Source organism: Alternaria novae-zelandiae (assembly GCF_023758075.1).
Source record: "Alternaria novae-zelandiae strain BMP 2774 chromosome Unknown scaffold_19, whole genome shotgun sequence".
NCBI lineage: Eukaryota > Fungi > Ascomycota > Dothideomycetes > Pleosporales > Pleosporaceae > Alternaria > Alternaria novae-zelandiae.
In genome coordinates this window covers 13,214-40,979 of record NW_026056979.1, presented here as the reverse complement: position 1 = coordinate 40,979, position 27,766 = coordinate 13,214, and the positions used below count along the sequence as shown (strand labels likewise).

At 53.4% G+C, this 27,766-nt stretch overlaps 6 protein-coding genes across 6 annotated transcripts; 2 read left to right on the top strand and 4 right to left on the bottom strand.

The window, feature by feature from the left end:
* Positions 1-42: 42 nt before the first annotated feature.
* J4E88_008361 (uncharacterized protein) lies at positions 43-4,061 on the bottom strand (the record flags this gene model as incomplete). The annotated part of the gene is made up of 5 exons (XM_049401971.1): positions 43-392; positions 700-775; positions 1,766-3,404; positions 3,538-3,770; positions 3,870-4,061. The coding sequence occupies 5 exons, from the start codon at positions 4,059-4,061 to the stop codon at positions 43-45; spliced, it is 2,490 nt and encodes an 829-aa protein (XP_049252069.1).
* Positions 4,062-7,730: 3,669 nt separating this feature from the next.
* UBC11 (Ubiquitin-conjugating enzyme E2 11) lies at positions 7,731-8,312 on the bottom strand (the record flags this gene model as incomplete). The annotated part of the gene is made up of 3 exons (XM_049401970.1): positions 7,731-7,839; positions 7,898-8,227; positions 8,281-8,312. The coding sequence occupies 3 exons, from the start codon at positions 8,310-8,312 to the stop codon at positions 7,731-7,733; spliced, it is 471 nt and encodes a 156-aa protein (XP_049252068.1).
* Positions 8,313-8,994: 682 nt separating this feature from the next.
* Positions 8,995-9,807, bottom strand: J4E88_008359 (uncharacterized protein; the record flags this gene model as incomplete). The annotated part of the gene is made up of 2 exons (XM_049401969.1): positions 8,995-9,561; positions 9,613-9,807. The coding sequence occupies 2 exons, from the start codon at positions 9,805-9,807 to the stop codon at positions 8,995-8,997; spliced, it is 762 nt and encodes a 253-aa protein (XP_049252067.1).
* Positions 9,808-13,037: 3,230 nt separating this feature from the next.
* J4E88_008358 (uncharacterized protein) lies at positions 13,038-14,852 on the top strand (the record flags this gene model as incomplete). The annotated part of the gene is made up of 7 exons (XM_049401968.1): positions 13,038-13,273; positions 13,325-13,614; positions 13,667-13,798; positions 13,859-14,091; positions 14,139-14,560; positions 14,614-14,764; positions 14,817-14,852. 7 exons carry the CDS (start codon positions 13,038-13,040, stop codon positions 14,850-14,852), a joined length of 1,500 nt encoding a protein of 499 aa, XP_049252066.1.
* A 2,908-nt stretch (positions 14,853-17,760) lies between these two features.
* Positions 17,761-24,463, bottom strand: J4E88_008357 (uncharacterized protein; the record flags this gene model as incomplete). Its single annotated transcript, XM_049401967.1, has 4 exons — positions 17,761-17,778; positions 17,830-18,780; positions 18,833-24,247; positions 24,302-24,463. 4 exons carry the CDS (start codon positions 24,461-24,463, stop codon positions 17,761-17,763), a joined length of 6,546 nt encoding a protein of 2,181 aa, XP_049252065.1.
* Positions 24,464-25,247: 784 nt separating this feature from the next.
* On the top strand, positions 25,248-27,121 carry J4E88_008356 (uncharacterized protein; the record flags this gene model as incomplete). The annotated part of the gene is made up of 3 exons (XM_049401966.1): positions 25,248-25,383; positions 25,443-26,315; positions 26,400-27,121. 3 exons carry the CDS (start codon positions 25,248-25,250, stop codon positions 27,119-27,121), a joined length of 1,731 nt encoding a protein of 576 aa, XP_049252064.1.
* Positions 27,122-27,766: the final 645 nt, after the last annotated feature.

Below are 27,766 nucleotides of genomic sequence, written 5' to 3'. Positions count from 1 at the left end.
GTACCAATAGCAATACCACTCATCTACCCCACCCTTCTACTTCTACTCCTTATCCACAGCAAAAGCCTTCAAATCATCCATCGCCACACCCTTCAACGCCTTCTCATTCGTCGCCTTGAGCACAACCTTCGGCACCTTCTTATCATCCATGCCCGTCCTCGCATCAAACGCCTCCTTCCACCTGCTCACACAAAGACACCACTTGCAGCCATCCGTCAGCCCCACTTGGCGCAAGTCGTTGCCCCGCGCGGCAGAGAAGTCGAGGAACTCTTTCGATACTACACCGGCGATGGCGTGGTTGCCGGCGTCCGAGGCGGGCACTTCGCAGTAGCCTGAGCGCGTGAAGCCGGTTAGGGGCTGTGTCGAGTGGAGCGCGAGGGGTTGCTTGAAGACTGCGTGTGGTGTGTTAGTTTTGGTGGGCCGGTGATGGGTGTCCTTGTATATGTCTAGCATGGACATGCCGCCCGTTCATTATCAAATCGCAAACACCCGTCGCAGTGCATGAACGACGTTGAGACTGCGAAACGCGTGCCTGAAGATCCCGAGTCCGCGACGAAACTGTTTCATGCAAATGAACACAGGATCGGGATGTCGTGTAACCGTTTGGCTGGATCCCGAACGTTGAGACTTGAGACGACCCAATGCGGGATCCCGATGTCTTGTCTCCTCTTCTCGATTGAATCATGTGATCTTACGTACCGTTTAGAGACATACTGCCAGCTTCTTCCCGTTGCTTTTCCCCGTGGTTTTGAACTGGCGCTCTTTCCCACTTAATCTGCACGTCGTGAACGTGAGCGTATTCGCGTTTCGGAGCTATTCGTGCTGAACGTGTAAAGTTGGAGAGGAGATTGCGTAGTAAGCGCATGAGTGAGGAGATGGCAGCAGCACGTGCAGTTATTAACGTGCACACAATGGTTGACGGCTTGACGGGTGGTGGTGTGCTCAAGATGGCGTCAAGAGAGCGTTAGAGCGGAGGTTTAGCGCGTAGGGCTGAATGGATGACGTTTGGCAGGGGGGTAGCTGCCGCAGATCTCGAGAGCTGCGCGATCGGCTGTTGCACCATCGTGGGCCGCGGCTGGGATCTGGGCGTTGGGCGTCTTTGCCGGGGAGCGGGCCTAGGAGCGGCGATCGGCGCGACGATCTAGATTGTGATGCCATCGCAGCTGTAGATGAGTGCTTTTGATCTGTCGTCCCTGATATTGTCATTCCGGGTCTTGACGTCCTGGATGCGGTATTCATGCGGGCTGCAGCAATTATGTCTTTACCCAGTATGTGGCGTTAGCGGACTTCAAGCAGTATGCAGGCACCACCAGGTGATCGGCATGTCTGGACAGAGTTCACACGGAGGTTTATTCATGTTGAGAAAGGTTGCATCATCTGGAATGGTATTGATTTGAAGTGATTGAAACAGAGTTACTGCGCCATGCAATTGTTCGTAGATGATCCTTTTCTGTAACCGACAGCATTAAGATATCGTCGCAGTCGTGGATGTAGAGAGCGATCGTGGGCGACACGTATTGATGAATAAGGAGAGTAGAAAGTATACAAAAACACCATGTCCCAAATGCATCCGTGACCGGTCTTGCCATCCAAACGCCGCCAGTAGGAAAGATCCCAAACACCTTTTTGTGGGTATGCAATTCGCTGCCATCCTTATGAGATCGGTAGGCCGTGGGTATATATGCAGGTTGTAATGTAGTAAGTCGTATGCGCACTAAGCGCAGCGTCGTGAGTGACGGGTAGTGTGTGATGCTCATCGGTGCACGGCACCCGCCTTGATCTCTCTCTTCATTTCCTCGAGCTTCTTATGCATCTTTAGGAGGTCGTTCCTCTGCGCCTCAGTCGGGGGCTTCTCCGCCTCCGTCAGCTGCCAGTACAGCTCCTCGTACTTCTTATAGTACTTCTGGAATCTCTGCGAGAGCTCGACAGTCTGCCGGAAGCTCAAGTTGGGCATGGAGGGTGAGGTGGTCGATGTGGAGGAGGCGCCAGGGGATGCGCGTGGGTTGTTGTGGTGGTAGCGCGAGGCGAGGCCGGTGTCGATGTTAGCGACCTTGCGGACCTTGGGCGCGGTGGTGGGAGTGTTGGAGGAGGAAGAGTCGTCCGACTTGCGCTTCAAGGAGCTCGTACTGGAAGGCGTAGAGCCGTTGGCCTTGCCGTTGGTGTGGGAGGGGGTGTGAGTGGGGGTTGCGCGGTCGCCACTGGGCTTCTTCACCGCCAGGTTGTGGTTGTGAATGTCGCTGTCGATGTCGTTCGCCTTGCGCTTGAGCGAGCGGTCAGAGTTACCACCAGACTTGGCGGGCGATGGAGCTGCCGCAAGCGCCTTGTGGACTGGGTGCGAGTCCTCGAAGTCGCTGGCATTGACAGGCGGCGAGGCGGACAGCGGCGAGGGGTTCTTCGGCTTGGTGTTGATGGGCATGGTGGGCTTGAAAGGCCGGTTGGCGGGGCGGTCTCGCTGCGAATCGCGGCCACTCATCTTGGGTTTTGCGCGAGGGTTGGTGGTGCCTTCCGAAGTGGAGGCTTTCTTGTTGCGTATTTTCGAGGCGTCGGCGGCAGGTGTGTTGGATTTGGAAGGTGCGACGGGGCGAGGAGTTGAGCTTGAAGGCGTCGAAGAGGCTGGGGCTGTTGCTATTGTGGGCTGCTCCTCCTTCACCTCTTTCACGCTCACTTCCTTCGCGGCCGCGGCTGCCTTCTCACGGGCCAAGTACTTCTCCTTCATGGACGACTTGGGCTTGATCTCTACTTCCTTGGCGACCTTGGGCTTCTTCTCAACTGCAGGCTTATCGGCCGCCTTCTTCGTGACCGTCTTCTTCTTGGTGAGATCAGATATCTTGTGCATTGGGGTGCTGGCTTTCGGCTTCGCTTCCGGCGCCTTCACCGTCGAACGCGACAGGCATATGCCTTGGCCTCTCTGGTCACGGGGCAGCAGGATCTGCCAGAGCTTGTCGTCCTTTGCCAACCGCTGGCGGTCGAACGACTTGATGGCGCCATCAATGGCTTGCTGCCGGTCCTCGGCGCTCTGGTAGGGAAACTTGAACGGATTCACCTCACGGAACGATTTGTCCGTCAGCTGCCACTTGTCGGCGTCGGCAGTGGAGCGCTTGGCTATCTTGGGCAGGACGTCTCGTATGTTGGCCAGCGACGTCCTGCAGGTGGCGGCGAGAGAGGCCTCGGTGGCGGGCTCCCGCGCAAGGAGGTGGATGATGGGCACTCGGAGCGCGCTGACGATCACGTCATGGCTGTTGCTCGGCTGCGAGGTAGGAGCCCGCTTGTGCATGGGCGACGACGACGCGCTGAGCGAGGGCGAGCCCAGCATGGAAGGAGCGAGGTGCGATGCCTTGAAGCCCGTCGACGGGAAGCGGCGATGGGCTGGTGTGCGCCCGGGAGCAGCATCGCCGACAATGGTCCTGCAGCAATCTTTGTCAGTCCTGGTATACACAACTTGGTTTCATCATGGCAATCATCCGCGACAGGGGTGCTCGAGTCTCTCGACCTGATGCCAGAGATCGTGGGCAGCCATGGGATACCGGGGAGGCATACTTGTTGGCTTCCTTGAACTCTGATATCGCAGCCATGTTACTCCGTAGCTGCTCCAGCGCCGAGTCTACGCCTGCCGTCACGTCCTCCGCCTTGTGTACCATCAGACTGTGGTTGATCATGCCCGCGAACTCGAGGCTGTCCGGGCTGCCAGTCCCGCTGGACTTGTACAATTCGTATCGGTGGAGCTCGCTGCTGCTCTGCAGCATGTGCGTCTTGTCGCCATACTTGAGTTGCTGTTGTTGTGGTTAGCCCAGCTCGTGCCAGCCCCCATTCCGGGTCGAACCACCCAGGAACACCTAGGTAGCAACACAACACCAAGCGTGCACACATACTGGAGTCCGTCCGAAGATTATCTGCGGTGATTTTCCGCTCCTGACACTGGCCAGGAGCTCGTCGACAATGTCCTGGGTAATGTCCACCTGCATGGCCTGCACAGGCGGTCGTCTATCGTCCTTAAGTCCGGCGTCGCTATCCGGAGCCCCGACAAGGGCTATGCCGCCCGGGGGGAGCAGCGAGGTCGCCATGTTGGTGTTGTTGGCGTCTATGGAATCAAAGAGGCGGAACGAGGTGTGAAGCTCGCACCCGGATGTTGCTAGGAGAGGCAATGCATGGAGAGAGCACCCAGGCACTGAGCGAAGAGCAAGCAGTGCAGTCGGGCCCGAGGCAGAGACCCGTCACAGACGTCTCTGGCGTTTGGGTGAGGCGTTGGTAGGCTCGAGGAGGACGGAGGAACGAACAAAGGACGCTGCTCGGAGGACCGTCAGACAGGTCAGACTGTCACTGTCATAGCGCGCCCGGAATCCAGCGAGCAAGCGTGCACGGATATCAAGGTACGATGCTGAAACGATTGGTTGTCACGCACAGGATCAACGGCTGGGAGAACCAGACAATATTGCTATAACGATGCAGTGTATTCACACGCAAAAGTGAAGGGTAGTGAGCTGGACGGAGGCCGAGCGAGTTGCGGTGTTGGGCCAGCACACATGCCTGAGAAGGCGGTGGTGCCGACAAGGGCGGTCGAGGCATAGCACGATTACGCTTCAGGGTGCCAAATCCAGCGGCGGCCCGCTTGCAAGGTACCTCGTGCTACCTCAATCTGTGGCCGCTGCAAGGCATTGCCATTCACGCCCACTGGTCCCATTTCGTTTTATTAAAACAGCATGCTTGTCACGGTACGATGCGATCATTACAGCATGCAAAAAGCGCAGAGCGACAGCTTTTGACTCGGGACTCGATCTCCAGTGCTGCGCCATATTCCAACACGCTGACCAGAGCTGCACGGTGTGCTGAGTCTGGCAAGCCTGGGCGGGTCCACCATCACTCGTGGCAGAACTGCGGGCAGCAAATGGCCTGCGTTTAAAAACGACGGGCGCGGAATTTGGGAGCCGGGTGCGCCAGGCAGGGTCGGGTATGTGCTGTACCTGTTTCGAATCCAAGCTGCCCTGTCCGTGTTTGAGACCACAGCAAGGCCATGCTTCACGTTGGCCTGCAGGTGTCTCTCCAGTATTGTCAGTGAGGCTTTCTTCATCCCCCAGGGCGCATCGCCTGACCAGAAAGATTCCTCACGGGCTGAGGCTTTCGGTTGGGGGCATCGCGTCACCCGCGCTGTCATCCGGCGCGGCGGGTTCGGTGCTGGTTAGATCAGCTTCATCGGGAGGCGCCATGACAGGGTCATCCAAGCCCGACCTATTTTGGTGCCTGCGGAACCCTCCACCGAGAGTGGGGAGCTTGCTTCCTCGAACGACTCACTTGTGGGAGCTATGGTGGAACTCTGCAAATACCAGCAGCTCTCCAAGCTTTCATCAGTGTCTCGAAACGACTACATCATTCATCGCTGAATTCGTTGCGCTTCAAAGTTTTCATGCGAGTCATGCCACTTCCTCCAACCCCCCACCTCTAGCAGTCAGCCACACTCATCGACTACGACGAACCATTTGACCAGGCGTACGTCGGCAAGCAGGGCTGCTTCTATGATTCGTAGAATATCATCGGCTGCAGCGTCAGGCGGTATGGTGGAGACTAAATCAGAGACTAGAAGCCATCCGCGTCGGAACCTCGCGTCCGGTTCGACGGCCAGCAACAATAACCGAATGCGTGAACGAACATGTTACTCAACATGTGCATGAGTAACGACGGCTGCAGGTAGACGAGCAGCGTGTGTTCGTGGTTGCTTCTGACCTTCCCGAGCACCTGCAGCGAGACCAACGCTGACCTGCATATACAGTCCGTATCGCTCGCCAGTGTTGCCCATCCAGTGTATCTAACAAACATTGCCAGCAAGCCATGCGAACAGCTGATGTCAAAGATCAACATCGATCAGCCGTCACTCCCGACCTCATCGGGTCTGCAAAGCGTCTTCCAATTTGGAGACCATCCGTGTTCTGGAAGGCATCCGAGGTATAATATCTGCACCCCTGACCCCGTCTTTTGGCGATATTGCATTGCGAGGCCATGGCGGGGTACGTAGATGAGGTACCACAAGCTGCCGTCACAAGATCATCAAATCTCCATGGAAAGTGAGCACAACGATGTCAGGGCGATTACTTTTCGATGGGTTCGCCCCTCGTTCGTGCAACGTTGTGTCGAAAAGCAACGCTGCAAACCTGAGATCGAGACTGCATATCGCGATCCAGCCCCAAAACTTGCCTCGCCTTTGTCCAGCAACTTTCTGGGTCTGCAGATGACTGCGCCGGCAACTGGGGTAATTGAGTATTCGCCTCCCGCTTGATTCGTCCTACCCGATCAAACCGGGCGTGTTCATCATGATCGGATTTTATCCTTGACGAATGAGGCTGATACCCACTCTGCATGGAGATTTTGCTTTTCTCCGCGATTCTGCGGTACTCAAAGCCGCACATCATGGGACAACGTTGATCTAGAACTACCCCTATACTATGCTAATGTCATTAACATTGGAAAGCAAGTCCGAGCAAAAACATTCCTCACGAACACTACGTCAGCACCGTTACGGATGACCCTCCTGTCACATCACAAGAGGTCCGCATCATTTCCTGGCTACGCGCGCGACGCAATACGAGGCTTCGGGAGATTGGGCGCCGGACAGAGTGGCTCCCACATGGCTGGCCACGCATCCAATGTCCGTAAATGATTGTGGTAAACCTAGAATATTAAGTCTGCCTCAACAGCCGCTGCGGAAATAATAGCGTCGCACTCAGACCTTCCCATTGCGCATCCCCGATCCGAAGGGCTTCCCAGCCTCCCAGCCACAGCACACCACCACCTCAGAAACGCCGTCATGCATAACGCCATGACCCAGACTCCATCTAATCTCCATTTAGAAGTTCATAACGCATCGCATGGCTTTGTAATCTCAGGTCGTACATTGTCAGTCCGCCATGTACGTCGTCACTAACCTGACTTGCGCAACTTGTCTAGTTTCAGTTGTCTAGAAAGTCTAGAAAACCTGGAAGAAGCAAAATCGTGGATTGCGTGCCCTGATCGGCGAGGCGCGCGGTGATCAACTGATGTGCAGGTCGGTCAGGCCCTGGGGGACGGCGCTGGGCGCGTGGGCGTGGGCGCAAGTGCAGACTCCGAAGGTGCGGCGTGACCCCGGTCTTCGATCCCGCGTTGAGCGGCAGTGGCGTGGGGCAAGGCGATCGCGCTGCTGAGGCCGCCTGTGTTGGGCGACACCGCCATGTTTTTGCGCACACGAGCAGTAGATGATGATTTGTGTCTGTGCTATTCTCTTGTTGGATCTTTTACTCAATGAGGTTTGTACGTTTTGTCGTACATTGAGGCGATGGCTGGGTGAGCTGGTGTTGGTGGGATAAGCAGCCACCGATGGCATGGCACTGCAACATCACTCAACAGAATAAAGACATCAAGAATGCATGTCGTGAAACAGAGATTTGTCGTAGGTATTCGTAATTCCTGAGATCGCAACGCCACAAGACATCACAGTCGAGTTACTGTGACTATCCTTTGACACTATCCAACGCCGTCGCAATGCGAACCAATATAAAGCGCCGAATGCAACTCCATGCCGAAGCCAAAAGTCAACCCAGCATATCAATCCTGCTTGTTATCCCAGGTGATGTCAAGAAATCGACTAAGACCCAACGCCCCGCTGAAGTTGCGCAACAAACTGTGCCGTCGAGCAGCATGCCGGGCCGATTGTCAGACGCACCGAGCCGCGAGACACTGTCAGATCCAAGTAGATGCGGCGAAGGCGCTCACGCGTCCAGGTCTTCGGGAGCCTTGTGGCGGGCGAGGACAAGGCGCTTGTACTCGGCGGGGTCCTTGTCCCAGAGCTCAGCGGCCTGGCCGTTGAGAGGGCTTGAGCTGTTCGATGTCAGTACTTCGTTGTTTACGCTTGTTCAAAGACAAGTCTTTGACTCACTTGTTCGGCTCGCCCAACAAGCTCTGGAGACTCAACAAGACAGTGGTGATGTTGTAGATGGCGCTCCACTTGTCCTTGAGAATGTCGAGACAGATGCGGCCTGAGAAGTCGACGTTGGGGTGGTAGATAGGGGTCTTGTAGAGGACGGTCGGCGGCATGTAGGGGTAGTTGTTGGAGAAGTCCATGGACAGCTTGAAGACGAGGTCGGCGTAGGGGGTGTCGGCCGGGCCGTCGATAGTGGCAGTCCAGACAGTCATGTTCTCGTCATCGGGGAATGCGGTGATACCAGGGGTGGGCTTGGTCATGATGTCCATAAGCTCCTTTTGCAGACTGAGAGAGCGTTAGTGGCAGGTCCATGGATCTTGAGTAGGAGGGATACGGACCGCGCTGCGATGTTGGCGTTTGCACCGCTCATTTTGTCTATGTCGAAGTTGAAGACGAAACTTTTGGCGTAGTTGCGTTGCAAGTCTGCAGAATTTACCACGGAGTCGAGAGTTGCAGCGGGGCAACTTGTGTTCTGATCGCAGAGAGATTAGCAAAGCACCGGTCCGTCCGGTAGTGTGAAAGAGACAAGAGGCTGGCGTGAATTCTGCTTCGTTCGTGCTGGTGTGCGAGAGGGTAGGAGGGCGCGTGGGACGGCGTGGCTAATGCAGGCACGGCGTGGATTTGATGTTGTGTTGATTTCCCTGCGTCTGCCCGGCAACGAGGCCCCGACACGTGCACATCCCTGCACACGTTTCCCCGCTCACCGTCGATCGCCCTCGTCCAATCAGAGCGCGCGAGGTTCGCGTTCTTTGACACAACGCCTGTGTTTCAGGACGACGCATCGTGAAGGGTGAATGGTGAAGAGAAGTTCTTTTGTTACTTGTCCCCATAGAATTCATTGTAAATCCTCCTTGGTGAGGATAAGTGCATCCACTTGAAGTAGTGGCCAAGCCTGTCTGCATGCAAGTGAAATTCCACATCGGGGGTGATGCATTGGTGGATATTTCGCATAACTCGCAAAGGGATAACACTGTATGAACTTTACTTTTACTGTCCTAGTGATTGGGAAACGAATGCTATTCGCCCTGTTTCCGACCAGCACCTGGGTAGCATCAGTCCTCGTCCAACCCTTTAACCCTCTGTTCCTCCACAAGTCTCCTTTCCAAGCTACATCTCAGCACCCTCTTGTCTTTGCCTATCCCGTGCTCCTTCAAACAATCATCTTCCCGATCCCAGTACACAGCCCAACCATATCCCCCCTTCTCCTCTTCCACGGCAACAAGGCATTCCTCTCCATCCAACGTGAGCCCCTGTTCATCCTCCGTCCAGTCCCAAGGCCCAACTGTATGCTTCTTCGCTTCAACGCGCGGTCCATAGCGTAATTCGCGCGTCGTCTTGTTGGCATAAAGCCAATTGAGTTTGGGCTTCGTGGGTTTCGAAGGAGCTTTGTTGGAGGGCGTGGGGGATGGTGTGGAGGGCGCGGATGAAGCGGGCGATGGAGGTGGTGAAGGTGGCACAGTACTGACGAGGCCTAGCACTGGTGCTGCAGGCATTGGGCGATGCGGTAGTTCTGATGACGGGAACGGTAGGTAGAAACCGGTGAATGGATGTGGTGGTGGCTCATCGTTCGGACCGGGCTTTGGTAGTCCTGTTTCCGGATCTTTGGGCCAAAGCCGTATCTACATACTGGTCAGCCTGTCCAAAGGAACAAGTAGATTCGTCGCATATACCTTGCCATCTTTCAGTACTACGATCGCGCCGTCCACCTCGTCCCTCTTCCGACTCTTCGCGTCACAGAACACATCTAGGTAGAACTCTTCTTGGCGCTCATCGCTTTCTGCTTCTTCGTCTAGCAGCCGCTGTTGGTGTACCGCTTCGTTGGCGCCAATGGAGATGGGAATGCCGGCTAGCGTCAGTGCGTACATTGTGTTGTTCAAGTAGGCAGACGGCTAATGAGAGTGGGTAGCGCATGAGCGACGTGATCAACGCGCGTGGGAGACATGCTGTGGAATGCTGTAAACAGGATGTAGGGCAGCGCAAGCTGGGATGCTGAGGTGGAGTTCGGCACGATGTTGTCATAGTGGGACGGCTGGACTTCGGCTAAAGTTGCCATGCCTGACCCAATCCCCTCATGCGTAGCCATCACCAATTTGTTCAGGCATCGCCTATCGCGTTATCTGTCGCTTGAATTCCTTTCAGATACTCAGGTTAGCGATGTGCCGTCTGCGAAAGGCTGAATAGAACTGCATTCGGTGGTTGATGCACATGTATTCCCTCATCCGATTTTACCAGCGTTCTTTACTCTTAATATTGCTACAATTGAATATTGATCATACGACTTTATTCTTCCAAACTGCCAAGATTCTACGATTTATCTCCATCGATAATCAACGTTCTTACAGACCGTTGAGGCCGTAACAGAGGCTGTGCAGACACATGTCCTCTCTTATTGTCTGCTTATGTGACAATAGAATAACTCGAGTGGATGATGTGCCCGGTATCGTTGCGATGGATCCCGCGAGGAATATGCGGGTTCCATAAGAGTGAGAGTGACTACATACTACACGTGGCCACTATGTTGCCCCGAGAACTACCGAAAACAGAATGAGCAGACCTATAATGTATCAATCGCGAGCAACGTCTCTTCCCGGGGTAGCTACGGCCTCATCATTCTGCATACTTCGTATAGTAACTTCGAGCACCTCACCTCCAGCTCGCAGTGCACAGCATCTGTCGTTATTGCCTCCCGATACGTTCGATGCTGTAGAGGGCAGGATGACAGCGAAACTAAGTGTACCGTATTTGTCCCATCAGGGTTTGACTTGTAATTGGAAGACCGTGATCAGAAAGGAAATTGTGCGATTTACTTCTACTCCACGGATGCTGGAGAGAAATGGATGCCGAAGCCACCGAGAGGCCTGGGGAATTTTATTCCATTGTAGTTGCAAACTTTGCGGGACCGGTACATATCAAGTCGAGAATGGTAGGAACAGCGAGGCCATCGTCGCATAGCATTACTTGCTCCAAACGTCGTCACATGCGAGAGCTGTTACGCGTAGTGTGATACTGGCGGAAGGTTGCTTGAGCGATCTTGCGCTGTCATCACGCGAAGCGGAGCCGAACCTTTTTCTTGCCAATGTCCAAGCCTATCTATCCGCCTACTGCAACTTTTGTGGCTTGTGTCGATGTGTACGGCGTTCCTTGGCCGTTGGATCTGACGGCGCGTTGCCTCGGAACTTGTTTGGTTCCAAGCCAGCTCATTGGTAGAATCGCGCGCTTCCAATATCGATGGTGCAAATGCGGTCCTTGAAATTGTGTTCATGTTCAGGTGCCTCGCGGGAAGTGTTGAGATGCCACGCGGTAACATCGTAAATGCCTCGGTTCTTTCCATGCATGCGCCGCGATTGGTGACGGCATACGAGTTACCTAGGTATGGTGGTGTTGAGGACTTAGGAGCCACACAACATTGTGGTCGCGGCACGCGTCATGGATGCATCTACGAAGCTGAGATTTCAGTGTCGTTGGCTTGGAAAGTCGAATCCATAATTGCCTCGGTCATTTGAGTAGCAACTCAACGCTGATTGGAGAGTTTATTGGGAAGCCAGAGTCTTGGGAAGGTTACCGATTAGGCTCCCAAGCACCGGGTTACTATGCAACGATCGCCGTGTTCCGAGCTTCTGGTTATGGGTGCATGAGATCTGGTTCCCAAGGAATGGTGAACCGATATGGAAAGGAAGAAACGCATCTCGTAGATACAGACAAACTGGGATTTCTAGGTGCGTAGAGTATCGTCTTAATCCCTAACCATGATTGGGGTTTATACCTTCAATAAGCATCCGGTTCGAACAATCAACAAGAACATCCCTTGCTTTAATTAGACACGCGAAAGTGGAACGAACTCGTGCAGAGCGTAGATACTGGGCGGTGTCATCATGCCACGTCTGTGATGCTGTGCACCGGTAGACACATGCACTGCATCCCTTGCTGTCGGGCCTAGCGACGGATACTGAAGGAGTCATAAGCGAGCGCTTGTGATGATGGCAGGTTCGGGACAAGATTGGTGGAGCCTGCTGGTCTAGACTAGAGGCACCGTCAATTAGCGAGTCGGTGTGTTGAAGGTTTCGCTTTCGGGTGTAGAGCATTACATGCGGCGTCGTTCTCTCGCCAAAGCCCCACACATTCGCGGCTTTGTAATACAGTACCAGATCTGATGTCCCTGTAAAAGCTGGAGCAGTTCTGCTGAGCTGATACAATGTGAGACTCATGGGTTTGCGCCGCAGTCCAAGCCGCTGGCTACCGGGTCCCCCGCGGAGGTAGGCGTGCCGCAAGCGTCTGCAAAGGAAATCTTCCTCAGCGTCAAGCATCGCGAGAATGATCAGAATGACGCCGACAACAGCCTGCCAAGGCGCCGGAGGCTTGGAACGGGATATCAGTGCCAATGCCCCAAGCTTCAATGCGGCTCGAACCACACACGCCGCAAAGCAGGTCGGAGCAGTCTCCCACCTGGGGCAAGCCTGAAAGGTGGAATGTGTCCATGTGGAGTTCCTCCAGCGTCAGGAACGTGCCCGCTTACCCCGCGCGTGTCGTTGAAACGTGGTGACGCTGATCGCTTGATAGCTGGGTCGCACAACGTGAGGTCGAACAAAGAAAAGCACGCCAGTCGGGCCATGCCGAATCTTCAGCTCTCGTCCCTAGAAGTAGCTTTGCCAGGGCGGACGATAAGAACGGGCGGCCGGCTCGTGGAAAGGCTTCGCTCGCAGGTCATCTGGCGTGTCAGTGGATCCGGAAGCCACGGCGGTTTTCGCTAGCATGCGGGGTCTCCACACGCCAAGCCTCTCCCCAGCTTTCATCGCCTTCGCGTTTTCGCTCCTTCCCGCAGGTGGCCTGCTTTCTGCTGATGGCGTCGTATCGTCCTCGATGAGTATCCACACGCTGGATGAATGAGTGGTGAATCCCCGAGCCTCGGTACTTTGCCTGCGGGATGCCTTCCCAACACGCCCACTTCACTTGGCAGCGTCCAGGCGGGGAGGCAAACGGCAGGTGCTTTTTGACATATAACGCGTCTATCGTGTGCGACTTCCGTGCTCCTACCCGGACAACCCACCTTCACCACCTACTGCCCTAGAGGTCAACACCTACCCTACGCGCCCCAACAATGGCCAACCAAGTGGCTGTCATGCGTGACGACGATGCGTTCGAGAAGAGGCCCGTCTCTCTTAGAGAGAACGTCGACGGCTCCCAGGATGGCTCCGGATACGAGTGCGAGTTCAGCGAGCGCGAGCAGAAGAAGATCATCCATCGCATCGACCGACGCCTCGTCGTAACCGTGGGAGTGCTCTACTGCATCAGTCTGATGGACCGCACCAACCTCAGTGCCGCTGCCATTGCTGGGTTCGTGAACGACACGTGAATTTGCGCGTCATCAAGACTAACGGCAAGTAGTATGACCGTTGACCTCAAACTCGGTCTCCTAGAGGGCTCGATTTCACGCTACTCCATCGTCACCATCGTATTCTTCGCGTCCTACATCGTCTTCCAACCCCCGGCAACCGTCATCTGTCGTTATCTCGGACCTCGCAATTTCCTATCGGCTATCGTTGTGCTGTGGGGCGGTGTCATGATTGGCATGGGCTTTGCCGATAGTTACGGTACCATGTCCGCGCTACGAGTCCTCCTGGGAATCCTCGAGGCTGGCTTTTTCCCGAGCTGTGTCTACTTGCTGTCCACCTGGTGTAAGCGCATGTCGGCCCTTGGATCGCCGCAATTTGCTAAGACCTCTCTCAGATACCCGGTTTGATATCGGAAAGCGATACTCATGCTTCTACATCCTTGGAAGTTTGGCATCTGCCTGCGCCGGTATCCTCGCTTACGGCTTGATGCAACTTAAGGGACAGCAGGGCCTGAATGGTTGGCGCTGTAAGTCATCGCCCGGTTACGCCTTGATGTGACTCTGCTGACGTTGCATCTTCCAATTAGGGATCTTCATCATCGAAGGCGCGCTCACATGCTTCCTTGGTATCGTCGGTTACTGGGCTCTGGTTGATTTCCCGGACAAGGCGCATAAGTCCTGGAACTTCCTGACTGAGCGTGAAGCCATGTTCATCATCGACCGCGTCAACAGGGATCGTGGTGATGCCAGGCCAGAGCCATGGTCCATGGCCAAGTTCTTCAAGGGTGGTGCTGACATCAAAATCTGGGGTTTCGCGATGGTAAGCCCCAATATTTCCAATGATCTCCCATTCGCTGACGGGTATAGATATTCTTCAACACCACCACAGTTACATACGCACTGGCGTACTTCCTGCCCATCATCCTAACATTGAACATGGGTTTCAGCACCGGCGCTGCCCAGTGTCTCGTTGCTCCTCCTTACGCTTTTGCTGCCATCGTCATGTACACCACCGGCTGGCTTGGAGACAAATACCACCTTCGCGGACCCATCATCCTGTTCAACATGGTTCTCTGCCTTGTCGGTCTGCCCATCATGGGTTTCCATTCCAACCCGAACGTCAGGTACTTTGGCGTCTTCTTGACCACCGCTGGCGCAAATAGCAACATTCCCGCGACGATGTCATATCAGGCGAACAACATCAGAGGCCAGTGGAAGCGCGCGTTCTGTTCTGCCATCTTGGTCGGCATGGGTGGTGTTGGTGGTATCGCTGGAGGTCTCGTCTTCAGGTATGTATCTGCAAACTGCATTCCATCGACCGTGCCATTCTAATGTCGAGTAGGGAACAAGACAAGCCCGGATACGAGCCAGGACTGTACGCCTGCATTGCGTGCTGCCTGCTCACAATCGTCATTGTCATCCTCATAACACTGAGATCCTGGAGCTTGAACAAGCGTGCGGATCGTGGTGAGCTCGAACTGGAGTACAATGATGTACGTCTTCTCAACCTTCTACTCATGTGACAAGATATTAACGTACGCACAGGATGGCGACCAGAAGGGCTTCAGGTATACTTACTAGAGCTGCACCAACCGGATCATCAAACCATTGATGGTTCTGTACGAATTCGAGATGCCACACCCGACGATCGTCTTCTTCACGCGGATTCTTCTCCGGCGTTAGAATGCGGCCCGATATTAATGAACTCATGCCCCATTGTTCACTGCCTTGGGTGATTGTTCTCGAAGACAGATATGTGCAACATGAACGTGAAAAGATCTTGGACCGGGTAGCTGTACACGTCGTGCGTGCACAACCAGGCTGCTGTTATATGGTGTTTTGCCAGCCTCGGGATCAGTAATCATGTTCTTGTTGGTCTGCTTCCACTCAAGCACGGGTCACCCGCTCTTGTAAACGCGACTTTATGCGCTGCCGGAACTAACGTCATAAAGCGTTGGATGGCGGAATGTGCGCACGCGCTTCTTATCTAGCACATCTACGTGTGTTGGTGGCACAATTTTCGCGTCTTGGCACGTGCACGCCTGTCAGATTTCAATTTGGAATCCAGGGTCTTACTGGACGCTGAACACGTCAAAGCCCACAACTCGCATTCAATCGAGCATACAGGCTAAGTGGTGTTGAGCTCGCTCGCTATAGCCGGCTCCACCTCCTAGGGACAGCTCACAGTCTTCCAGAGTCCTCCTTCGAGCTGTATAAAACATTCACTATTGCTGCCACCGAAATCGCCGCTCACAAACACTTTGCGCATGTTTAGCAGGGGCCACAAGATCTCGTAAAGGGCGAAACGAACCTACTAATACAGCAGCATACGCAGCAGTGGCAGCGAAGACTTCTGCTCGTCCTGCGTTCGTGCAAAGCCTTACACTTAGTGCAAATAGCACTGTGTATACGGCTAAGAGCCCCAGCTTTGCGTTTGGGTTGCTCAGAAAGTAGAGACTGACGATCGCGCCGACTAGCAAAACTGCAGCGAGCACCATGCTTATCGCAGCCACAATCTGTGCGACGAGTGTGTCATTATATCTGTTTGATCTGTCTAGTTCCTCGCGTGGTGAATGTTTGGTGAAGAGCCAGTGGTTCCTCAGCGAACGAGACAGGTAATCTTGGTTGGACGGCTTCTGAAGAGCCACCAGGTCTTGTGTTTCTTCCAGAAACTTGCTCGTGCGACCAAATATCAGCTTCTTCGAGGAGACCGGCATATTTCGAATCGCGGTTCCGTTAAGATAGTCCGTATAGGTGGTCAGGATTCGTTGACTGGGTTTACCGAGTTGGGCGACTTGAGCGCGCAAGGTCAGCGCTTCGTCTGGCCAATGAATCAGCATGAAGCCCAAGATGTGATGAAGAGACCAACAGTATTCTTTCAATAACCCCTGCAATCCTTTGAGCTTTACTTGAAGCTGCAATTCGAGGCTGTTAGAACTGGGTATCGCCCGTTCGCACATAACTTCCCACCGCTGAAGCGACCGGCGGGTGTCCAGATCGGCTGACTGCCTGATCTCAGATTCTAGACCTTCGATCTCATCTTCAAGTGTCACCATCTGGCATTGCAGCGACAATATGTTGCGCGCTGCAAGTACTCCAAATTTGCGAAAACACAAGCGGCTCATCGTCAGGATCTCAAGCGATCCATTTGGCTAGCGATGGATAGCCATTTCTGACGTCGGCGAGATCGATGACAAGAGGCGAAGTAGATGGGGTCATGACGTTGTGGCTATGCTTGTGCCTTGACCGGTTTGGTTCGATATCATGTGCTGTACCCAGGTGACGATGAATTGTTCGCAAAGCAGTGATGTATTAAGGCGGAGCAGATAGGCCAGACCAAGCGATCCTTATCTACCGAGGTAATTGTAAGTAATTCGACAGATATGTCGGGGAGCAAGCTGAAGCTCGGATGAGCTCAGCCCATGCATTTCTGGTGCCGGTCACACAAACGTGGCGAAGTTCATGCACCTTGACTGCGGTCAAGTTTGAGGGGCGGCTGAGGCCGCCCCTCCACATAAATTCTGCGTGTCCTTATCTCTCCACATCGAACGGCACACGAATCTACCCACGACCAGATTTGCAATAAAAGCACCTGAGCGGAGTTTAATCACCCACCGAAACATTCAGAAGCTTTCACTATCACCCCAACCAAAACTACAATATCGAACCGGGGTGACACAAAACCAAGCATTACTTTGAGCTAAATCACCAACATTCCACTGTGGTTTCTCACGTACGTGAGTCGTCCCCGCGCTCGGGAGCTTCAACAGCAGCTGACCAGGTTTAGATCAAGTACCAGAAACGTCACCATGAGCCTCAACATCTCCCGTCGCAAGGTCGACTTTTTGATCAATATGGATTCACCCGAAAACGGAAAGTTCTGCGAGATGACACGTCGTAGCTGCGAAGACGACCGAATTGATACCCTGCCTCTTCGAGACCGACGTGCCGCCCGTGAGGTAGAGACGAGGCGGCGTGCGCAATGGGACGGGGAACAGGCTTTGGGACAGGCTAGTCCGGGGATGGCGCTGTTAGTTCGGTAGCAGAGATGCATCGTTAGGTACTCACCTACCAAGGGTATAATCACGCCCTTGATGCCAGAAGGACGGAGTTATGGGTCCGGAAGGCTCATGATTAACGGGAAAGACAACATCAGAATGGGAGCCTTGGAAAGCATGTACAGGAGCGGGCGACAGTGTTCTACACAAAGCACGTTCTGCGGCTTGGAATCTAGTATTATATACACTTGAAAGGAAATTTAGTGGTATTCAGCGAAAGATCAAAATGTCAAAATGTGTGACAACGCCTGCCCAGTGCCAACGGCATAGCAAAAGGCTGGAAATGCGACGCCTTCACCACCCAAACTCCGTCCGTCGCTATGCAAACGCTCTGAAGAAAAGTGAAGAGAAACACTAGATCGAGAACAAACAGCCTACAGCAGAGATGGCCTGCTACTTGACTTCATACTCGTGTTAACGAAGGCTGGTCGCTAGTAAGATTTGTATTTCTGCACAAATGTTAGTCCTGTTCACATCACTAGTATAGTAGCACCACTTACATCTTCAATCTTACGCCTCGATTCGGGATCAAGCGCATTGCCTGCGCCTAGTAACGCATTGCTCACCGCTTTCGTAAAACCAACTGCAGGTCGCAAGACGACAGTCGGTCCATGTCTACGGAAGGCCCTTGCGACACCCGTGCCGCTACCCTCTTCCATGACCGATGCAGGAATCGCGATTACTGCGTCACGAGCAGTGTTCCAGTCCCGTTCGAAGTGCCGGACCGCGCTGCGAAGACCAGCGCCCACACCGATCGGCTGATTGGCGTAGTTCGATGCGGCGCGTGGCTCTTCTGTGTCGGAATTAGGATCTTCGCCATCCCAGTCGAGGGATTGATGGCGGCTCGATGAGGCAGTCTGTGGGTTCAAGAACTCCTCAGTGCCTTCCAGCACAATTTGCGCGCCGATCGCCACCTTCGCACCCAGACGTGCCGCCTCTGACGTTGTGTGCATAGCGAATGCGTGTACACCCTTCCCCAGACTGCGCACAATTCGACCGTCTTTCTTGTACTCGCGCATTGGAACAACGACGAGGTCTTTGAGGCCGGAACCGACATTCACAAAAGGTCGCAGGCCTGCCAGCCCCGATAGTACGCCTGGTAACTGATTGTTCTTGACATCCGGTGACCACACGTCATTGAGAGTCTTGTGAAGTTTGTCGAACGATGTAATTCCGTACAGAATCGCGTGGCGTAAGGTAATGTCCGAGCCGTCGAGGACGAGAAAATTCATGAACTCCGTTGTGTGGCCGGACCGGAGGCCGCGATAGTCCACGCGCTTTGGCTTGTAGTCCAACTTCAGCTTAACCGCCATCACTTCCAACCGCTGAATGAAAGGCTGGTCACCAGCTGGGCTGCTAGCGGGTGCGGAATCATCTTTGAACTCAAAGAAACGCGTGATAAAGTCCAAAGCGTCCTGATCGATATGCAAGCGGAGTGGAAGGATAGACACCTGACGATCAAATTAGCAAGAGCTGGGATGTTCAACATGCATCAAGACTTACTTTAATGACGAGCTCCGAAGCCGCTAGATCAGTGATCGGCTTGACCGTATTGAGTTCAAGATTTATCATCGGACGAATGAGCTCTCTCTTCGCTGGATCGATTGCGCACGTGACAAATTTCTTCCAGGTAGAGCTGGGCATGTGATCGAAAACCTCTAGATCTCGTACGCGGACATTGACGGAATTGACCGTCTCGCCTGTATCCGGCGGAAAGACGACAAGATCAACTGCGACCCCGCTGAGGGAGAATGCAATCTTTTTGTGTTTACTACGCTCGAGCTTGAGACGACGCCTAGATTTGGTAGTACTTCGAGGCCGTAGAGTAGCTCCAGTCGAGCGTGTCGCTGTTGACGTCGCGTAACTGCCCGTCTCGCTGGCAAGATCGTCAATATCATGGTTGATACGTCGGGCTAGAGCTCCTTTCTCGTCCTTCACATCCACACCAATCCAAACCGAGTTGAAGAGGAAGTCTTGCTCAACGAAGTCATCGTCGTCATCCTCTTCTCGTCCCTTATGCCGTCGCTCCTCGGCGCGAGCCTCAACGTCATCCACAGCTTTGCTGATAACGCTGCGTGTTCGAGGCCAGTCATAGCCGTCGTATAAGTTCCAGATTACGTTGACGTCGCGGACCCGTACCTTTAGTGGAGCGCCTGTGACCTTGAACTCATTGGATGGATGATATTGGTTCTTGGCAGAATCCCATTTACGGGCTTTACCCTTTGGTTCAATATTTGACTCTCCGAAGTAGTCGTCGTCAAAATCAAACGCTTCTTCTCCTCGAGTGACTTCGTGCTTCTCCTGGAAGCTCTCAAGGAGAGCTCGATCGCCACGTTGGCGAGTTACAGGCGGTGTGGCCAAAGCGCTGAGATCTTCTTCACCCAATAGACTGTCGCCCATTTCTTCTTCAGTCAGCAGGGGTTGTGAATTGTAGAGTCCACCAACGAAGGTAGGATCCCTTGGCAGATCATCCTCGATCAAGTCAGCATTGCTCATGAAGTCATCGGCTTCTTCATCTTGCAACAATCCATCGCCAGTGAATGACTCCATCATGTGCTGTAGCGGTACCATACGATACTGTTCTGCGGTTGATGGTGGCGTTGGGGGCTGTAGACCGCTCAGAATTGTCATGAGCGTCTGTGTAGAATCTGCGCATGACTCAATAACAAACAGCTCATTTTTGAACTCCACGTCTACTAGCTGGGGGTGTTCCTGTCCATCACCTCCAATGTTGACAAATATCTTTGCGGCCGAAATCGAACTTAGAGACACATAGCCCAAGGATTTCAGTCCATATAAATGGCCGTTGGCAGTGGGTGTGGTCGAGACAGGCCCGTGTTCTTCTTCTAGGCGCGCTATGTCATCTATAGCATGTATCGAAGCCTTGCGGAGGTTCACCGTGACAGAGTAGTCGTTTTTTGCTTGCTTACCCGTAACATGCGCTTCCGTGAGGACGAAAAGACCCTTCGAGAGTGATTTTCGAGGATTGAGACCAATTGCGCAATCCCTCAGCAGAAGATCGACCTGAAGCGGCTGAGCGACGGCTGTGACTGGCGAACTCGCTTGGGAAGACTGTCGGCTGATAGTCTTAGGAGAGGATGCGCCTGTGACAGTTGCGACGCTTGAGGCTAGGCCTATAGCCAGATCGTCTACCGTGCCATCCTCAGCAATCCCCAGCGCTGCCATTATCGTGCTGACTCGGTATTCAACGCATAGATTGAACAACTTGACTTTCACCATGGGTTCCATCTCGTCGCCCACCATCCTCAACATGATGACGGGTAGTTGTTCCAACGGGCGTAGCTCCACAACTTCTTGAACCAATACTTCGTCGTTGCGCCGGACAGTCGCTTTGCCAACTTCAACAGCAAGCAAAGCAGGAACTCCGACGTGTGCTAATGCGGATTCCTGCAGGATGACTGAGACATCTCCAAGTTTCTCATTTACAGTGACGCGAGCATCCAGCCGTTTCACCGATGCGAGGCTTAGAAGGCCAGGTCGATCATCATCTGGCAAGTATTTGGTGACCTTGGACAATCGCGCCAGCTCTATCCCTAGAGCTTCTAGCGCTTTCATGTGTTCAAGATCTGAGACATGAACACCGATTTCAGCGATTTCAACTCGAAGTACGGAGCCTTTTTGTCGCTGACGTAGCAGGGTTTCGATGAGAATGTCGTCGTTATTCTCGTACGGGTTCTTTGATGGCGTGATCAAGGATATTAGCCTAGTCAGATCCTGCTCGCCAGGGGCGAAGAGAAAGTTGATTTCAGTGCCTTTCAATTCTCCAACGAAAGGTGCAGTCTTGGGGGCGACCTCGGTGTAAGGGCCAGTCAGCTGTGTCTCGGAAACTTTGAGGCGCACATTGCTTTGCCGCACAGCAATGCGCACCGTCGTCGTGTGAAGTTGCATGGAACATGACTTCCCCCTGAGGGCCAAAGATACCTCACCGAGTTTTACGTCGATCTTCGGAGACTTCGTGGGTGGTGATTCTTTGACAGGGGGAGGTAGACCATCACCAAAATGTACACCGCGAGGCCGAGAACGGGCTGGACATATGACAGGACTTGCGACTGCGCTACTAGAGTTGATGGAGTTGCTCAACTCTAATACGCCGCTGAACCCACCAAAGGAGCCCAACGCGTCGTCCAGTTTCTGGATGTCAAACAAAATGTTGAGGGGACGGGTGACGATGGTGATACGATCGTCTTGCCCCTGCTCGTACTTCAGTTCTATATCGTGATTGGGTTGTTCTAGCGGGACATTGGCCGACCGTCTGGATTTCGGCCGTGAGCTGTGGAAGGAAATGATGTCTTGATCCAAAGATGCTAATGTGAACTTGCCAATATGAAGTTGAGTTCGCAAAATACCGGAAGGCTTGCCACTGGTGAGGTGCATAGCCGAGAAATTGGCTCTCAATATTGCATCCGAAGGTTGAAGTTCCAGTTGGTGCCCTGAAAGCGGCCCTTCCTGCGTAGATTCCGCCAACACGTGCTCCAGCCACGATAGAGCAATGCTCTGCACGGAAACTTCAAGACTCATGGGAGATGATTCCAAAGTTTCCGTGGACTTCGATTTCACAGTTCCTTCGCTTGAGGACAGTTCCCCGGTGAGAGCTTGTGTTGCCCTAGCAAACATAGCGGCCATGATGCGGCCAGTGGAAATGTCCATATGACCGACTATGGAGCCGACATCGACAATAATCGAAGCCACGCCTGTTGTCGTGGGCTGCGCTGGAGGCCGAGATGTTTGTGGGGATGCGGGGGTAGGTCGTCCGCGAGACAACGCTTCCAGGGAGGGCTTTCGACGATGTGAAGAAGAATGTGCATAATTGGAGAACGATCCTGGCATCTCCGTGAAAATAGAATCTTCACCCAAATTGGAAGGACTAAACTCCATGCTTGCCGCATCATCGACTTGCTCACTTGTTGCATCATTATGCTCTTTATCACCGAGGGCCATGGGGAACCACACAGTAATCTCATCTATGGTGAGAAACCGTTTGGCATGTTTTCGCGGACCGGGCGCGTCAGGCGTAGGGGTTTGTCTAAGTTCGGGTCTTGGCGGCAAGACCGAGCTCTGGCGGCTTCCCGGACGTGGAGTCTCGCATCCATCGTCTGCTTCTGGCAATGGCGCTAAAATGCTACCGGAGATCATATCCTCTGGTATCGGTTCCGACCTATCGGAACTAGATTCTTTACTTGAGTCTGACGAAGAGTCCCAGCCTCCGGGAACATGCCCAGCATGAGCGGAACTAGCCTGCGTCGCACTCACTGCACTCATGTACATACTTTCAGCCTCATCGTGCGTGAAAAACCGTGACTGGGCCATGTCTTCATCTGGTGAAGGCGACGAATCAAGGTGCTGGTGCACGTCGTCGGAAAGCTCCTGAGTATCATCCGTTGTTCGCTCATGTGCTGCAGCCAAATTGTCAGTACTGATGTGGGGTGCCTGGTTATGGCCCGATTGAGACGATGAGTCGATCACATTCGGGACTGGAAAGGAGCGACCCAGAGCAGACACAGTAGGCAAGTCTGACACGGATGCATCGCTAGCGGCTTCGGAGATGTGAGTATGTCGGCTTGAAGTTGCACCGTTTAGCCCCCACGCCGCCGCTTCCGAGGACTGTTCCATCGCCGGTTGCTCCTCAAGTTGTGAATTGAGCATGTCATTCTGCATCGCGAAGTTGAGCAAGCCCTCGTCGTCATACGATAAACTACCCTCGCCAAGATCAGGGAAATCATGATCTTGCTGAAACTGGCCGAGTGAAGGCTGCAGTTGTTGACCATACACGCCGTCATCGGAAGTAGCGTCTGCAAAACGATCATCGTCTGTTGTTTGCGGCGACAGCGCTAGCTGTGCTTGGTCCGGGGATAAAGAACGCTTGGGTGAGGCAGCTTCTCCGTGAGAGATGGCACTTTGGACTTCTGTTGGCAAAACGATCTGGCTGGATGACGCCTCTTGATCGCTCCGGAATGTTGTCGAGCTTATCACTTCCTCTTGTATGGATTGCCTAGACTCAACAGGCTGGTCTTGAACTTGACTCGTCGCAGGTTCGCTGGTGGTTTCATGCCTGCTTGACGCCTGAGATCGCGAAGTAGGCGGAGATGACGTCGTCTGCGAGAGCTGCGATTGAGATACGAAATTTTTGACATCGGACACAAGGCGCCCGCAGATGTTTTCCACCCGCATCCTCCGCTTACCTAGCTTCGAGGTGGCGGGAGGCAACGTTGTAGACTCAGCCTCAATGCGAACATCTTTGGCAGTGGTCGAGTCAATCGCTATACGCTCGATGTGAAAGCTCAGAGAAGAAGGTGAGGTTTCGCTTGACTTTGACGAGTCCATGGCATCGTTAGGGAAGTGATCCTCCACATCTATATCGATGTTGTTGACAACTATGCTTAGACGATCTAAAGCGGTATTCAACATATTGCGAAGATATGTTGGGATCGTCAGAGGCGCTCCAATACCGGCAGAAGCCTCTTCGCCATCGTCACTCGATGCGACCGACTCGTGCATATACGTAGGTTGAGACTCGAGCTCATGCTGCAGCTCGCGAATTTCTTCCAGAGGCTCCGTCTTTATGAATGACTTGGCCAGCTCGTCTACGGTGGGCACGTAGTCGTCGTCATCGGTGTCATTGTCTGAACCATCCGTGTCCTGGTTGTTGGGGGCAGCGGAAGGCGAAGCGGCCGTTGAAGGTGGCGAGGATCGTTTCTGGGTGTGCTGTCGGCGAGTATTTGAAGAGGGAGCACCTTCGACATGCTCGGTCAACCGAGCTTCTACGCGTATGCCATGTACCTCTATCAATATCTGGGGGACGCCGAATTCGAGGACGAAGGTAACCTGGAGGAGCGAGGCTTGCGCTTTCAACAGCTGGATCTCGGGAGGGAGGGTGAGGTGTAATAGTGCTAGGAGTTTCTAGAACATGGTGTCAGTACTAGGCGCACAGTGATGGACATCTCCGGGACGTACCTTGACGTGCAACCCAACGTCCCGAACCTCGAGTGTAGTGCGCCACCCGACATCGACGCTCACGAAGTCGGCAGGGTCTTTGTCCAGTATGTCGATGTGGCGCAACCCGTAGAGGAGCATCTTCCGGCCGATGGAGCTCGAGAGCGTAGAGAAGAAAGCCATGGCGGTGGAGAGGCTGGCGACCGGGTTGGGGGACGCGCTGGTGGCAGGCTGGTCGAACGCCTATCGACGGGAGAGAAGAGGCTCCATGGATAGCGGAGCGTGCGGGTTGGTGGCGCGTATCACAACTGCGAAATGTGAAAGTCTTCGTATCAGTACGGCGATGCACAGTGGTGCCTGCCAAGTCTGGTTGCTTCACCAGCCGCGGATGTGAAGTATGGACGGTCCCGGATCTAGAAAAAGCAGGACTGTAGGGGCATCAGCAACGGGATTAGTGAGGGTGCCGGTCCGCGTGGCAACAAAAGACGTGGGTGATCACAGGGCGAGGTTCCGCCGTCTAGCGTCGAGGTTGCGGTGCTATGGAGCGCAGATGATGTGTTATGCCATCGCAGGCGACCGTGCAGCTGCCATCACCCGCTACCGCCCCGCGCATGCACCAACGCGCGCTAGGCAATCGATAAGCAAAGCCCCAACGCGTCAACAGCGCGTGCTGTGAATGGGACAATAGTGGCGATTGCGGTGCGGCTTAGACTTCACAGTCGGAGAGTGAAAGACACCATTCCCTGTGTTCCCGCGTGCCCTGCTGGTACATGTAATCTGTGCAGGCCTCCGTATCTCGCCGCTCTTGGCACGAGTTAGACCCTGTTACGTCAGCAGTCACTAGCTCCATTCAGGAAGGAACTCGCGGAAGTCACCGATAGGGCGTCTGACACTCTTGCAACATATTGTGAACAACATTTCCTTCACCAAACATTCCTTGTTCTGAGCCGCAGACACAGTCGCTATCATGACTACGAACGATGCTGCGAACGACGACGAGTGGGCGCAGGCCGAAGGTGTCCCGAACCTAAGCGACCCATTCATCCAACAGTACCTACAGGGCCGAGACGCTTTGGTTCAGCAAGAGAAGAGACAACGAAGCGGTTCGTGAACCAAAATGTTCGTCACTGTACAGCATGTGCAGTGGTCTAACCACCTCCAGACTATCTTTTCCGCCAGAATCTATCGCCCATGGCCCAGGAAGCATGCGCCATCGTCTCCCAGATTCGATTTGAGGAGCAGCAGACCCTCTGGACAAAGGAATACGAAGACAGCTTACTAACCGAACATGTCGATGTCTTTCCAGGCATGATGTTCTCACTTGCCAAGGAGCGCATGGAGAAGAGCAAGCTGTGGCAGATAGTCAAGCGAATGCCGAAAGGCGCACTCTTGCACTGTCACTTGGAAGCCATGGTGGACCTTGACTGGGCGCTTGAAGAAGCTTTCAACACTGAGGGTGTCTGCGTTATTGCTGATAGTCCCATCACCGACGACAAGACTAGGCGCAAAACCGGCTTCTCCTTCACCTACTCCAAGGACGCGAACGGTGACGCTTCAATATGGCACGACAGCTACACTGCGAACACACCGGTGCCTGTAAATCAAGCCGCGGATACCTTTCCAAATGGTGGCAAGAAGGCCTTCATCGAATGGATTCGCTCCCGCGTCACTATTACCCACTCAGAGCACCTCTCTCATCACGAAGGTCCCAACGAAGTATGGCGCAAGTTCATATCATGCTTTCCTATTCTCGGCTCCCTCATATACTACGAGCCCATCTTCCGCAAGTTCGTACGCAGGATGTGCAAGGCTCTAGTCGACGATGGCGTATACTACGTTGACTTGCGTGCAGCGTTCTATACGCCCTACCGCAGCAGCAAAAAAGAGATCTGGGACTCGGATCACTTCAGTTTGCTTGAGCATCTGGCGGACGAGATTGAGAAGTTTAAGGCGAGTGAGGACGGGAAAGAGTTTTGGGGCGCTAGGATGATCTGGACGACCATTAGACAGTTCGGAAAGAAGCAGGTGATTGAGAGTAAGTTGCTTGCCGCTCGCACACATCTCGTCCATTTTCAACGCGCCTGGGAGCGTTTGTATTACCATACTAACAATCGGCCAGGCATGAAGCAATGCATCGAGATGAAGATCGAATTCCCCGAGATTATCGCAGGCTACGACCTCGTGGGCCAGGAAGATCTCGGCCGCCCGCTCTCGGACCTTGCACCCGAGCTTTTCTGGTTTCGCAAGGCCTGCGCTCAAGAAGGAGTCGACATACCTTTCTTCTTCCATGCCGGTGAAACGCTTGGCGACGGCGACTCAACTGACGAGAATCTTTTTGACGCTATCATCTTGGGTACGCGACGGATAGGACATGGGTTCAGCCTTTACAAGCATCCCCTCCTCATCGACATGGTCAAGGAGAAGAGAATCCTAGTGGAGAGCTGCCCAGTATCCAATGAAGTGCTACGACTTTGCTCGAGCATCATGTCGCATCCTCTGCCAGCGCTGCTTGCCCGTGGAGTTCCTTGCTCGCTTTGCAACGATGATCCTACTATCCTTGGTCAAGGCGTATCTGGCATGTCGCATGACTTTTGGCAAGCGCTTCAAGGATGGGAGAATCTTGGTCTTGAAGGCTTGGGCTCATTGGCGGAGAACAGCGTGCGTTGGGCTAGTCTGGATGATTACAGTGCGAAAGAGTGGACCCAGGATGTCAAGGATGGAATGTTTGGGAAGGGAGTACGGGCGCAAAGATTGAAGGAGTGGGTGAGCAAGTGGGAGAAGTACTGTGCTTGGATCGTCGAAGAGTACGGTGTGGATGAGAACGTAGAGCCGGAAGAGTGAATCTCTACAAGGCATAGGAACTGCTTCGGTACGGTACATACAGGGTGGAATGAGATTCAACATCGTGTTTGGCAAGATGCATCACTCGAAAGACATGGCCATCCTCATTTCGAAGTTCATGAGTGCATTAAGGTAGCGAAATGAGCTGCCGATTGAACACGTTCAACATGAACCTAATCGCCCCTAGGACTCTCACTTCATTAGTCAAACAAACACCCGACCAGCCGTATGCCAAGCTGTCGTACGCTCCCTTCACCACCGTGAGCATCCCCATTCTCCCCTGATTCCTCGCTCCGAAATGAACGCAGGTGATAATCTCGACCGAGCGATCCGGGGGTAGCTCTAGATCCGTCGCTAAGGCTGCATACTTACTTGTAGGTTGTCGTACAATAATAAGATAACATAAATCCTACTAGCGCGAAAATTAAAAGTCTAAACACAATAATTTATATATAGTAACTTGTTAAAGCTTTAAAAGACATTCTTATATCTACTACTAAGTTTAGTAATTTAAAGCCTACACAAAAAAATACTTCTAGTACTTAATCTACTTTAAATAATTTAATATTATAATATCTAATAGCTTTTTTATAATTATAAGATATAAAACTTTTAAGAATAAATATTTCTTATACTAATTTAAAA